A 13,936-nucleotide genomic window follows, 5' to 3' on the forward strand; every position below is an offset into this window, starting at 1 on the left:
AACGCGTACCGGCTGCATCGGCCGCGTTTACACTACGTCACCGATCTCGTCAGACCGATGTGAGACACAGCATGCGTTCTGTCCCGCTCTAACGCGTATTGGCCACACCTATATTACGTCATCGTGTGTTAGGTTTTTATTTTCGTTACGGAATTTCTTGATTAGGTCGACACGCTCAAAGTCCGGGATAAAATCTATGCAATAGCTTAAAAATTCGGAGGACATTTTCAAGAACTCCATGAAATCTTTCGCCGAGTTTTAGCAAGCAATTGCGACTTCAACATAATAGAATACAAAGAGTCCCTTGTGTCTGAACAACATGAGAGTAAGAGCAAAAGACGACTCATTGGTCTAGTGGTTAGTACCCCTAACTGCGAATCCATGGGTCCCGGGTTCGATCCCCGGCTGAGACGAACATCGATGTGACGAGCATTTGGTGTTGTACTTAGGTCTTGGGTGTTTAAATATGTATTTATATGTCTATCTATCTATAAGATGTATGAATATCCGTTGCCTAGTACCCATAACACAAGCTTCACCAGCTTAGCATGGGACTAGGTCAATTGGTGTGAATTGTCTTAAAAAAAAAAAAAAACTCACTGGGAGGCACGCGGCTGGAAGTACTGGCGATGGCACCGTTCTTCGTCTTCTTCCCGACTCCTTTTCCTGTAAACATTCCAGACATTCAACACACATTCAGGTTTAAAGACTTTATTTCTCAAAAAGACAAAAAAATTCACTTACATGAGAATAATACTCTAGATAACATAACATTGTAGTCGTTCTTAAAATAATCACAATAAAAGATAGCCGTACATGCAATAATAAATCTATATATATAAAAGAAAGTCGTGCTTGTTACAACACTTATAACTCGAGAACGGCTGGACCGATTGCCATGGTTTTTGATTTGTTGGATTTGTTTCCGTCCCGAATAGCAGAATAAGCAATAAAATATCGGATAAGTTATCGAATAACAATAAATTAATTAATTAATTTTACGAATGCAAAAACCATATGGTGCCATCTGTTGACAAAACTACGCATCACTTTACGTCGAATTCGTGTCAGTTCAAGAAATTCCGATCTTGAGGTGAATGAGGAGATGCATAACCATGCTTTGATCCTGATCAAAAGATGTTGGATATCAGAAAGTGCTTAACATGCAGTATCGCCATATTGACGCTAGAGAGAAGATGCCTAATGTGTAAAACTGCCATTCTTCTTTCGCAATGGCAAGCAAACATTTCTGTATTTGCAAAAGAGTTGTATTAATGTAATACTTAACATTAATGAAATCCTAAAATAAGTTAAATTAAAGTAACAACGATATTATAAGTTTGTAGGGCGGAACGAAGTTAGCCAGGTCAGCTAGTTTAAAAATAAAAGTAAACAAAGAAATTTGCATTCTTCACATTCAACCGAACCCCTGGAACCCACCCACCTTTGCTGTGAGCGTTGAGCGGGGCGTCGCTGTCCCACGAGTCGTCGTGTCGCGGGTCCGTCGTCCGCCGTGACGTCACAGCCAACGTCTCGCACTCGGAGGAGGAGGACGGCAGCTTGGCCTTCACCGAGCCGTTCGTCTCTTCTGAATGTTAAATATTTTTGAGACTTTTCAAGCGCCAGACGAGATGGCGTAAAGCGTTTTTGAAGTTATACTTCTTTAGGCGCGTTACGTAAAATTGATGAGAGTGAAATTTTACGATGCGCACGCACCGTGACACAAAATTAACAGAATGAAGTTGCCCACTAATTGAAGTTATACTTCTTTAGCCGCGTTATGTAAAATTGATGAGAGTGAAATTTTACGATGCGCGCGCACCGTGACACAAAATTAACAGAATGAAGTTGCCCACTAATTGAAGTTATACTTCTTTAGCCGCGTTATGTAAAATTGATGAGAGTGAAATTTTACGATGCGCGCGCAGCGTGACACAAAATTAACAGAATGAAGTTAGTTCTAGGTGGCATGAAAATAGAAAAAAGCTATGTTCAATTGTATATTCTAGTATTTTTATATTTAGAACACGTATTTCGTAACAGTACAATTAAACAGTGTGAATAAATAAATTTTATTTTGGTGTTTTTATTAAATCAATTTCATATACAACGGTGATAGTATTTACTAATAATAATTATAATATTTATCGTTAATCACTACTGCATTTTAGTTATTTTTTTTCCATATGCCAAAGAAGTATAACTTCTAACGCGTGTACATAAATACACACACTCTTTTTTTAACTCACCGACTGCTCGTCTGGTCGGTCTCGAGTGCCTGACCCGTCGATGCCTCGTGGAGCGACGCGTGCTCCGGGTTTCGACCGGCATCCGGGTCCACAGGGCTTCGAATAGGGAGGAGAGACGGACCGTCATTGAGTATATCTGAAAGTAGTGGATATGTAAAAATTAAAATTTTTTTTTTTGGAGTGGACATCCTCACTTAGGTAGGAATTATCACTTAGGGGGTTGAAAGATAGTAGCGGATTCTCAGACTTACAGAATATGCATAAAAAATTTCATAAGAATCGGTCGAGCTGTTTTAGAAGTATGGGAACGAACATTGTGACACGAGAATTATATATATATAGATATTATATTCACTATTTACGTTGTTACGGTTGTTAGGTCTCACCCTCTTATATAATTAGTTATCTCCTGCAGCTAGCATACATACACTACATATTATATACATTATACATGTAGTATATATACTATAGTACAGATACTCCTGACAGTTAAATTTAAACACACATTTCACAATCCCCTGGCTGGCAAGCTTGTATATCCACTAAGCCCACTAATAACGATATTTTTTAACCGACAAATATAATATACTCAAACTTAAATCTATATAATATATAAATATGTAAGGAAAACATAATATATTTTCCTATACAAACTTTTGTCTATATTGTATTTTATATAAACTCTTTTGTAATGTTGTCTTTGCCGTCAGATCGACGATGTTTAATTTATGTCACTTGACATAATATATGTGGGATATTTTAATTTTTTCATTATATTATTTTACTTTATAAAACCTAGGCTTTAAATGTTGTTTCTTTTGTATTCACAGAGAAACGCAGTTGCGCCTTATTTATTCCCAGTATAAGCAATTGATACTATTATATAATATATATAAATGTTATGTTGATTTGTGTACGCTTCAAAAACTCAAAAAGTTCTACACCGATCGAGCTGAAATTTTAGCATGATATATAATCCGCATCATGGATTGTTTTTATCTATTATTTTTTTCCAGAAGCATTGCCAAATTAAACTTATATGAAATGTATTATTTGTTTTGTTTCTCATTTCTCAACCATTCAATCACAATGTGCCACTGCGAAGCGTGGCAGGGAACAGCTAGTAATATATAATAATATACACAGACTCACACATATACTTATAAAATAAATAATAGTTTAAACTAACTAAAGCTCTGTGCCATATTTTTCGTCTATCGAGAGAATTTTTTTTTTCCTTTTTTTTTTTTTTCAGCCTAAATTAGGAATTATTTTTCACTTTTTAGTTTGATCTGCTTTAAAAGCGTGTTTTTTAGTTTTTTTAAACTATATTTATTTAGTTTAGTTTTCTATATAAAGCGTGTGTTCTAGTTTTTTAAACTATTATTTATTTTTTGGTTAATTTTTTTTTTTTTTCATTTTTTTTCGGATTATTGCATTGTCATCGATCTTTGACAGGTGCGCAAAGTTTGAATTAAATCTGTCCGTTAAAAGTGGGTCAAAATCGAGTCCGAAGGAGTCGGTTACATACATATATACATACATACAGGTGAAGCTAATATAAAGCAGACTTACCCGACTCCTCTTGTTCGTGTTGTAGAGTCTGCTGTTGGTGAACACCAGCCGGACGTCCGCCGCGACCTCGTCCGCGTTCGAGTATCCGTTGCTCTCCAGCTTCTGCTGGACGCTGCCCAAATCCATCGGCCGGGCTATCACCGAGTTGTAGTCTGGAAGAGCTTTTCACTTTCAATAAAACGATAACCAAACCGAAATAGAAGGCTCACCTGATGTTAAGCGATACCGCCCATGGGCACTGTACCTGGACCCTTCTAATACTCTTTTATATTATTAAAAGTGAATATATTACATTAAATTCTTTAATTAAATTACACAATGTCAGAGCTATGGTATTTATGACTTATGACATAATGACAGTTGACAGCTGACGGTGAGGAAAGTGTTGATATTGATACGAATAATTTAATTATAAGTGTTAGAGCTATGGCTGTCAGACTGTCTGTTTTAGACTTTGAAGTTGTCAACTTATGACTTTTGTGACATAATGACAGTTGACAGCTGACAGCCACAGCTCTGACATTTATAATTAAATTATTCGTATCAATATCAATCGTTTGTTCACCGCCCGTAGGGAATAAAACTAGCTGCACACGCGCATGGACATTGTTCGTGTGACTTGTTGTAATAGAAAAAGAAAGATTACCAGGCGCCATGCTGGGCGAGACGGGCTGCCTGAAGGGCTCCGCGTCCGCCGAAGCCGACAGCTCCCGCAGAAGGCCGAGGCAGTGCTGCCGCCATGCCCCTTCGGACCTGGCGCGTTCCTCGCGTCTGTTCTTCTGTAAAGCAACCTTCATGGTTCACATTGACTGAATATAAAAAGCAACCACTCTGATGGAAATGATGGTACCTGCACTTGGAGCGGTTCCTCGTCCGACGAGTGGTAGGAAGCGGCCAACTCGTGGTACTTGGATACGACGTCTATGTTCTGCCAGGTGCTGTATCCAAAAATAATTTTATTATTATTCCGTTCGTGACCATGCGTGACCATGCCGAATCACAACGAACATACCTTATAATGGACAAGAGCAAGTCCGTGACCAGCCTCGCCTGCCTCACGATGGGCGAATGGGACTTGTTGAACTGTTCGGCGTTGCTCGCCAAGTACCGCCCGTCGAACTGCGCGGCCGCCGCGCGTCGGTAGAACTGTACACCGCAAACCACAACTTTAATGACGTCACCGGGCGTTTGTGAACAGCAAAGTGTGAACTACACTTAAAGTGGCACTGACTTGGTTGTCGAACCTGGCTCGGATCGTGGCCAAGTCGATGGGGTAGGGCACCACCAATGCGTACGAGGGGTACAGCTGCAGGTCCACGGGGGCCACGAAGGGCTCCGCCGCCGACAGAGACATCACCTGGAGAGAATTTAAAAGAGCGTCCACTATTAAAAAAAACATGTGTGTGTACTTATGTACATGCGTTAGAAGTTATACTTTTTTGGCGTAACAAAATAAAATCTTAAAAAAAATTTTATTTTACGTTAGTAGAATAAGCGACACTAAAAATAAAAAATCTTTAGTTCGAAATGAAATGAAATGAAATGAAATAGTTTATTCTTGCAAGTAGGACTATATAAATCACTTTTTCACGTTCTCAAATCAATATAAGGCATAGAACGGAAGAGAAGAACTGACATAAAACTCTCCGCCAATCTTTTTAATCGCCAAGTTTTTTGTTTTACACAATGTTTGTAATGACCTGCAACATGTTATACCATGTTACACATGACATCTTAAGTATTTTTTTTATTAAAAACAAAGATTTGTCCTCTTTCAGCAGGAGGCATGGTGAAATAGGAGCCATTATACAGTCAAAGCGTGTTTATATACGTACATAAACGTTTATAGTCACAAAAATTATAACCATTATTTTGGAAGTCTAGCATGGTCATTGCATGGTCAAGCTAAATTTAGGCCAAGGTCAACGAACCTGCGAGATATGAGCGGCGATGGCTTCGCAGGCGTCGGGCGGCCACTCGTGGGTCTCGTTGCGACACAGCACCGCTTCCAGTTCATGAGGCAACACCGCCACTGCCCCGCCCGGTTCGGCCGGTAGTCTGCAGAACAGGTCACAAAAGTTATATATGTCACCGTAAAATTGTAAACACCGTTAGATTGTAATCTATCTCGCGAGATTGTAAACTGTCTTATTATTCGATAGATTGTACTACACTAACTTAGTTATCATTCAAACTTCTTTGGTCAATGGGGACCCGTAACGGTTTTATGTTATAAATGCAGTTTTATAGTCCTTGAGAAACTAAAACATAAGGTGTAAAAAATTTTGTTCTACGACCAGAACTGACAAAGTTATGGGCAAAATACCAAACAAGGTTTACTGACCGCGCGAACGAAAGCAATGACGTCACAATATCTCAACGCTTGCCGCTGAACCACAGCGCGCCCCGCGCTGTTTATTCTGTTCGCGATACTCGTCCAACACGGAGCGTAACGTCACCAGTTTATACCCAATCGATTAATAAGTGATTTGATTTGTTTAATATTATAATATAACAAATCAGTGGTAGAAATAAGGTAGATATCGGTTTTGAGCAAGCGCAATCCGATAATCTACCTAAATGGTATTTGATTATCTTAGTAATCATTTAAACTACACAAGCGCTGAAATTCGTGGTTGGAAACATCAGAGGTAAGCAAATCTCATTGTCAACCTAATCAAAACAGCAGGATAATAAGTAGGTCAGGAATACAGGGTCGTATTCAGGCCCGGGAAAATTCCCAGTAAGGTTTATGGATATGAACATGTTACCGGGAATATTCTTCTCAATGTTTCTGGGTGCATTGCCAGTCGGAAATCTTATTGGGAGTTAGTTCCTAGTATTGTTAGTAGGCAACGGACGGCACATTGCTGGTAAGTAAGTAAGAAAAGTGCCCGACGAAATGATTAATTTTATTTCAATCTCATCGACTTGCGTATTGTTGTCGTCTAGTTTTGTCAGTGCAAATGAATATAAGAAACAAAGTAATCGGTAGGTATACTTTATTCGTTTACCTTGGATTGTTTGAACAAGCAATCCTAATGAGAATGAAATAATCTTCTGCTCAAGTCGGATGACTATAGATGACTGTAGCAAAGCAGAAGAAGCAACATTATCGCAAGCTGATTCACCATTATGGAGGGAACTAAGATACTGCAGAGTAACGGCGTCAAAAATTCACGAAACTGCAAACTGCAAGACTGATGGTGTTTTAGTTGAACAGATTTTCGGGGCATCCATACAGGAGACAGTCGCTATGGAAAGAGGAAAACGTCTTGTAAAAATATTCGCAAAGAGTTTTAAAAAAAGGCGTAAAATACGTCTAGCAGTTTTCGCGTGAAAAGCGTTCAACAGACAGACAAGAAATTCAAAAACAATATTTTTGGTTTCTATTGCGTGTATGGAGCTCTCATAACTCGATTATTCAAAAAAATATTCAATGTATAGAATTCACTTTGGCTACAGTTTTATTACCTACAGATATATATTCCCCAAAGCGGGAATGTTCCGGCATTGGGAAATATTCCCGGGAACGGCACATTTCATTTAGTTGAGCCTCAGTACGACCCTGGGTTTTACCAGACTACTGAGGAAGGGTTATTAGAAATTTCACTACTTACACTTTTTATCATTTATTTATTCATTGAAATACACCTAGTACGACCCTGTATTTTTCTTTAACATTCGTAAACAAGTTTTACTAAGATACTGTTTACCACATGAGTAATGTAAAGTGTACTGTCACCCCTCTTCATGACAGTACACCATTTTTTGCGCACTTTCAGGTCCCTTGGCACATTAAAAAACAGTTTTTCAGGTGTACTAGTTGAAGTATTAGTACATTTCGGTACTATACAGTACTTATAATGCGGCATATTTTCACATAAAAACCACAAAACCACAACACGACCCGCGCAGATCGAGTGAACTTTAATAAATGAATGGCGAAGAGCGAGCGCGCGGTCCGTAGGGAAATCGTGACGTCACATGAGCATTTCGGCCGCGCCGCGGTTGGCTTGTACAAAATGTGTAATATCTTCGCAACCAATTTACCGATTTCAATGATTTAAAAAGTATTGTACCTAATCGAGTAAAAGGAACACCATTATATAGATAATATATGCATTTTCCGACTTGTTACGGGGACCCATTACAGATTAATTTTACTTTTCAACAATTTCATATAACTACCGAATAATAATATGTTAATTTGTAAGCAGTACGCTGGGGTTCACAATCTTTCGACAGTTTATAATCTCGCGAGATAGATTACAATCTAACGGTGTTTACAATTTTACGTTAACATATATAACCTTGATGACGTCATTACGTTTAAACCACAAGAACTCACCTCTCCGGGTCGAGCGGTTCCAGGTCCCAAGGCGAGAGCCGTTCCACTTCCCCATTGTCCCATCTCACTCGAAGCGATAGGAAATGAGCTGAAAATTTCGTGTCGTTAGTTTCCGATTCCGGACCCGATCGTTCGAAGTACCAAAAATGGTTTTTGTATTACAATAAGAATAATTTATTTTCTCCCATACAACATTCACAACAAACAATAAAACAATAGTTGAAAAGACATTGGGAGACTGGTTTCCAAACTAGGCAAGAACCTGTGATATGGATAACCAGGCTTCCAAATCCACAGCAAAGTCATTTTGAGTGTTTACAAAAAGTACATACATATATGGGTAGGCAAACAAATTAACATTTTAATTAAAGAGAGAAATACAACTAATTAGAAGCTAGTACAAAATAGCACAAATAAAGCTGTATGGGCGTATGTGAGTGTGTGTATGTGAGTGTGTGTATGTGAGTGTTGTGTATGTGTAGGTGAGTGTGTGTGAATGTTGATAGTGGGAGAGGGTATGTGTCAGGCACACGCCCGAGAACATATGTGAAAATTATTTTAATTAATAGTATTATTTCATTTATTATTGTCCAAACTAGACGTTTTATTGAGTGAATTAAACTCCAAAAAAATTATTATGAAATGTTTGCCCCAAGTCCAATTGTTCCCCACCATTTCACGGGCAAAAGTCAAAATATTATAATAAAGAAAACGATAATATCGACTCACACGCAGCCGCCGCCGCCCATTCGTTTGTAGCCGAAGTCTGAGGTAGCGGGTTCGATCCAGGTAGACCTCCGACCGAGCTGATCCGCTCCAGGACTATTCCCGTCCACCACGAATCGTCAATCATGCAGCGAAACCTGAAATCATTTGAATTGAAGAAACGCCCCCCCAGCTCGACCGGTTCCGATTCCGTCGAGAGACCTCACCTGTCCCCCTCCCCCCAATTCCTGGCCACCGCGGCCTCGTACTGGTGCTGCAGCACCAAGAAGTCGATGACGTCGGGCATGTCGTGGTATCGGACGGTGAAGCTGCCCTTCTCCACCTCCCGCGCCAGCTTCAGGCAGACCACCCTCGGGGGTTTTATCACGTACTTCATCCCCACCACCTTCACGGCTTCGCAGTCCTGGAACATAACATGTGTCACACTGTTGCCTGCGCACGCGCACATCGTATTGATAAAGGGCTCCGCTCACGTTGATGTGCATCCGCTCCCACGGCTTGTCCCTCGCGTTCACCTTATAGAGATCCTTTTCACTCACAGCTTCGAAGTACCGTTGGTGACCCTGCAACGGACACCCCCCGGTCACATCTCAATACTCACTTGGAGTCACATCGCTACGTGTTGCGATGTCATATCGACTCACCAATCGGAAGTACACGCATCTGTCCCCCATCTGAGGGTGGTAGGGGGCCTTGCGGGGCGACACGGCCGTCAACCATTCCCCCACGCGGTACGCTTCGGGCAACTCCACGCCCGCGTGGGCGGGGGCGGCGGCGGAAGCGGCGGAGGGGGCGGCGGAGGGGGCGGCGGCGACGGGGGCCGCGGAGGTGGCGGGGGCCGAACGCTTGCTCGTCACCGTGCTGGGACTGTACCTGTGTAAGAATTAAATCTAAAGAAAACATCTTTGGGAAGGGATTCGGTAAGATTAGGTCAATTTATATGAAAACTAGCGACCCGCCCCGGCTTCGCACGGGTGCAATGCTGATACTAAGGGTGGGTTGTTTCAAACCATTTGCTATCGTTACTTACGTTCGTTAAAATTTGACGTCTGTCAAAGTTCATACGAGTCTTCGTATGAACTTTAACGTATGTTAACTTGTTAGCGTTGCTTCATTGTTAAAAAATGAGTTCGTCATTGTTAATGGGGTTGCCTGTTTGCGTAACGCTATTTTGACCAAATGTTTTATGGGAATTTTTTTTAGTAATAACAACATTGATAAAAACAATGTCATTTGAAACATTCTGTCAAGTTTGACATCGATGTTTATTGTTTTGTATGAAAGGATAATTTTAAAAAGTGTTTAATTTTAATATAAATAATGGAAACCTTTTCGCCAAAGTAAGTATAAAGCTATTATTTTATTATTATATTGCATGAATTGTATATGCGCAAAGTATATATATTATATTGAGAGATATAGTTAGAAGTGTATTTATTTACGTGACTCATTGACTTTCAGAGAACGTTCGGTAAATTTTGGAAAAGAAGAGAAGGACAGATTTAGAAATTTAATAGAAAAACATAAACACATATTATTTCATAAAAAGACAGACAGTACTAACAATTTGCAAAAAAAAGAGGGCATGGAGTGCGATTCATGCAGAATTTAATGCCCTTTCAGATAATAAATATGAAAAAGAAATTTTTGAGTTGCGTGTTCAACATCTAAATGAGAAGAGGAAGAACGATGAAATCATTTTTAAACTACAAGAAAAAAAAATAACTTACTATTAATTATACTAAAGGGATGTAAGATTGTATGAAACTGCCATTTCTAATGTAAAATGTATGAAAAGTGGTACTTATTTACCTTTACAATAAAAAATAGACTTACTATAACTTGTTTATGATCAGAATTACTTGAAACTTAGTATAAATGCTCTACAAAATAATTAAACAGTTGTGTGTATCAATGTTATAAAATAAGTGTAAAAAATAATAAAAACTGTAAAAAAATAGATTTTTAAGATGGAGTAATTCTTATGTGCATAGGCAGGCATAACTATGTAATGTTTTAATTCGGTAATAAAAAGGCATATTATTTTTGTCTTTTGCAATTTTTTTTTTGAAGTCAAAAATAATCGTAATATTAACATACCTTGCAAAATAATTATTAATCAAACCATCTCTAATATTAAATTCAGAGGAAACAGAGTTTAGGAAGTACGAACTACGAAGTTACAAACCAAAATTTGACGATTACCAATGGTTCAAGCACTGGTTAACGTAAGCGTAACTTTTTAACGAACGTAAGCTGTCATAGATGGTGAATCAACACTTTTTTTGTCTAACGTTCGTTAGCGCCATATTTAACGGTTACGTGTCCGTCAAAATTTGTTGATGCAACCCACCCTAAATACACTACAGAAAAACTGTACCGCCGCAAACGCTACGTCCCGCAATTTTGAAATCTGTAATATCTTCGAAAATATTCACTTAAATCATACGGTGTAAAGGGCCATATAGATCTATATTAAATGAACAATGTATTCAAGGTATTTAATTGGTTAAGGATTAATGCTGTATTGGTTAAAATCGCTTCGAAAATTAGCCATTATTTGTCGTAAAAAGTAAATGATAAAAAAAGTTATCGTGGGTATCCATAAGAGATAGACATATACCATCAAGGACTTTTCCGTAGACCTTTTCAATGTGTACAATACTTAGTACATTATTTTGATAAAACTCGTAGGGTTCAGCCTGCGTTTGCAATGTAAGCGGAAAAAATGTAATTATTTACGACATCACATTAGAAACTTCAAAAATAACAGTACTTCTCCACTATTTAATGGATGTTATTATACATATAAACCTTCCTCTTGAATCACTCTATCTATTAAAAAAAAACCGCATCAAAATCCGTGGTGTAGTTTCAAAGATTTAACCATACAAAGGGACATAGGGACAGAGAAAGCGACTTTGTTGTATACTATGATACCTAGTGCTGGGAACTGGTTTCCTCCTGGCTCTGGCGGGAGGCGCCAGCGCAGTCCCGGCTTCCCAATCCGAATATTGGGATGACTCGGAAGAACTGAAATCAATCAATTGCATTGCGGCCGTTTGAATTATGAAAAAATCAAATCAAACATTTCCAAATAATAAAAATAAATAAATTTATCAAAAATATAGATTTTGATTCGTCTCGTGACACAAGACTATCACAGATCACGTTAAAAACTTGACGTTTGGTGCGTTTACAAGCATGTTACGTCACAGTATTGGTGCGACGCCATCTTGCCTAGAAGCAATTTTGACGAATTCTTGCAATTTTGAAGTTTTAGAGCAAATAACCTAATGAAAAATAACAATTTTTTTTTTAATTTTTATCAAAGGGTGCGTTCAAGTATTACGTAACGAATTTGGGGGGGTGGGTCCTTTTGTAAAACGTTACGATGCGGGGCGGGGATGAATTACGCGTTATTGTTAATATTATTCGACTTTCCAGTACTTTACACCACATAATGGTAACTTTTAGGTATAAAGAGTCACTAGGTGGTCACGAATCGTTTTACTATTGGGTACAGAAAAACGTTACGGCGCGTTACATGGGGGGGGAGGGTCAATAATCTCCTAAAATTGCGTGACGTAATACTTGGACGCTCCCAAATAACCTATTAGATTGGTGATAGTGGAGTTTCACACCTGAAGACCTGGGTTCGAATCCGAGACGCAAACTACTGGCCTAAATTGTAAAATATAAACGGCCATTTTGATAATTTAAATAGAATTCCTCACCTATCACTTTTCACGGGAGACAGGTCCGACAGGTCCCTGAAAAATAATCAAGCAGCAAAATTAATCACAACCTTTTTAGGTCTGGGCCTCAAATTTCTGTATTTGTGCCATATTTTTCGTCTATCGAGCACTCACGCTTTTTCACAATAATACCAGTATTTTTTGTTCATTACCATTTTCAGCCTAAATTAGGAATTATTTTTCAATTTTTAGTTTGTAAGCTTTAAAAGCGTGTTTTATATATTACTAGCCGATCCGGCAAACGTCGTTTTGCCATGTATATCATTTATAATAAAAAATAGGGGTTGATCGTAGAGGGTTGAAAATTAGGGGTTGTATGTATTTTTTAATTCTGTAACATAAAAAAAATAAAAAATAAAAATTAGGGGTGGACTACCCTTAACATCTGGCGGGCTGATTTGTGAATCTAAACCATTCCCAGATCCCCTTGAACACACACAAAAAATTTCATCAAAATCGGTCCAGTCGTTTAGGAGGAGTTCAGTCACATACACACGCACACAAGAAATATATATATTAAGATTGGAACGAAGTTCCTCATCGCGCGTTGTGAAAGGGGGCTAGACGGAAAAAATTCTTACGAAAAGTTGTCACGACACTTTTTTGCTATTTGCTATTGTAATACACCGGTTCTCGTCCGATCACCGAAGTTAAGCAACGTCGGGCGAGGTCAGTACTTGGATGGGTGACCGCCTGGGAACACCTCGTGATGTTGACTTTTTTTTTCGTCGTAAGATTGGTGTCGAGAAAATCTATCATACTGTTATGATACCAATTAACATATAAATTACTCGAAAGGAATTTCGTTCCATCCGGGTGTCCCTTGACACCTCTCAAGTTTTTTTAAACTATATTTTATTTCGAACAAGAATGACTGGCTGGAGTAGGTCTTATGTGTAAAAAAAGAATGAAAGAGCCATACGTGTAAGAGTTGGAGTGCGAAGAGTTCCTCGCAACCCTGGCCCTAGGTCTAGGCCTGGGCCTGGTCCGCGGTCTTGGACCTTCCGATCGGGAGGAGTGAGAGGAGAGGCTGACGGAGGAGTCCGACGTGGAATTGGAACTGTCCGTTGCCTCTTCTTCGCACGCGTCTTCGCGGACCTCCTGAAGCATTTCAAAAATAAAAAATAAGTGCGTACACATGTCAGAAGTGAAACTTCTTTGGAAAACTAATTTTTAACTCTTGTTACAATACAAATCTAAAACTTTCGATTTCCGAGACTTAGAGGGACGAAAAATGGAAAGAATTTAATTTATTTAATTGTCATTAAAATATTAAG

General features: G+C 38.9%; 1 protein-coding gene and 1 long non-coding RNA gene across 4 annotated transcripts in view; one reads left to right on the forward strand and one right to left on the reverse strand.

Annotated features, from left to right (window-relative positions):
• Positions 1 to 13,936, reverse strand: part of LOC125058526 (bromodomain and WD repeat-containing protein 3) — a 35,223-nt gene that overhangs the window by 9,351 nt on the left and 11,936 nt on the right. For 2 of the 3 annotated variants that reach the window (XM_047662614.1, XM_047662616.1), the window contains exons 16-32: positions 13,582 to 13,760; positions 12,639 to 12,674; positions 11,842 to 11,934; positions 9,546 to 9,774; positions 9,375 to 9,464; positions 9,108 to 9,304; positions 8,905 to 9,038; positions 8,176 to 8,263; positions 5,756 to 5,882; positions 5,056 to 5,181; positions 4,837 to 4,970; positions 4,675 to 4,762; positions 4,471 to 4,603; positions 3,825 to 3,985; positions 2,250 to 2,385; positions 1,445 to 1,588; positions 601 to 666 (exon numbers count right to left, since the gene is read on the reverse strand). In XM_047662614.1, coding sequence (XP_047518570.1) covers positions 601 to 666; positions 1,445 to 1,588; positions 2,250 to 2,385; positions 3,825 to 3,985; positions 4,471 to 4,603; positions 4,675 to 4,762; positions 4,837 to 4,970; positions 5,056 to 5,181; positions 5,756 to 5,882; positions 8,176 to 8,263; positions 8,905 to 9,038; positions 9,108 to 9,304; positions 9,375 to 9,464; positions 9,546 to 9,774; positions 11,842 to 11,934; positions 12,639 to 12,674; positions 13,582 to 13,760 — 2,161 coding nt within the window. The remainder of the gene's footprint in view (positions 1 to 600; positions 667 to 1,444; positions 1,589 to 2,249; positions 2,386 to 3,824; positions 3,986 to 4,470; positions 4,604 to 4,674; positions 4,763 to 4,836; positions 4,971 to 5,055; positions 5,182 to 5,755; positions 5,883 to 8,175; positions 8,264 to 8,904; positions 9,039 to 9,107; positions 9,305 to 9,374; positions 9,465 to 9,545; positions 9,775 to 11,841; positions 11,935 to 12,638; positions 12,675 to 13,581; positions 13,761 to 13,936) is intronic. The other variant, XM_047662615.1, reaches the window with a different exon arrangement.
• Positions 9,891 to 10,952, forward strand: LOC125058527. Its single transcript, XR_007118428.1, has 2 exons — positions 9,891 to 10,241; positions 10,363 to 10,952. It is a non-coding gene; the product is annotated as an uncharacterized LOC125058527 (long non-coding RNA).

The sequence above is a fragment of the Pieris napi genome, chromosome 18 (assembly GCF_905475465.1).
Source record: "Pieris napi chromosome 18, ilPieNapi1.2, whole genome shotgun sequence".
NCBI classification, from domain to species: domain Eukaryota; kingdom Metazoa; phylum Arthropoda; class Insecta; order Lepidoptera; family Pieridae; genus Pieris; species Pieris napi.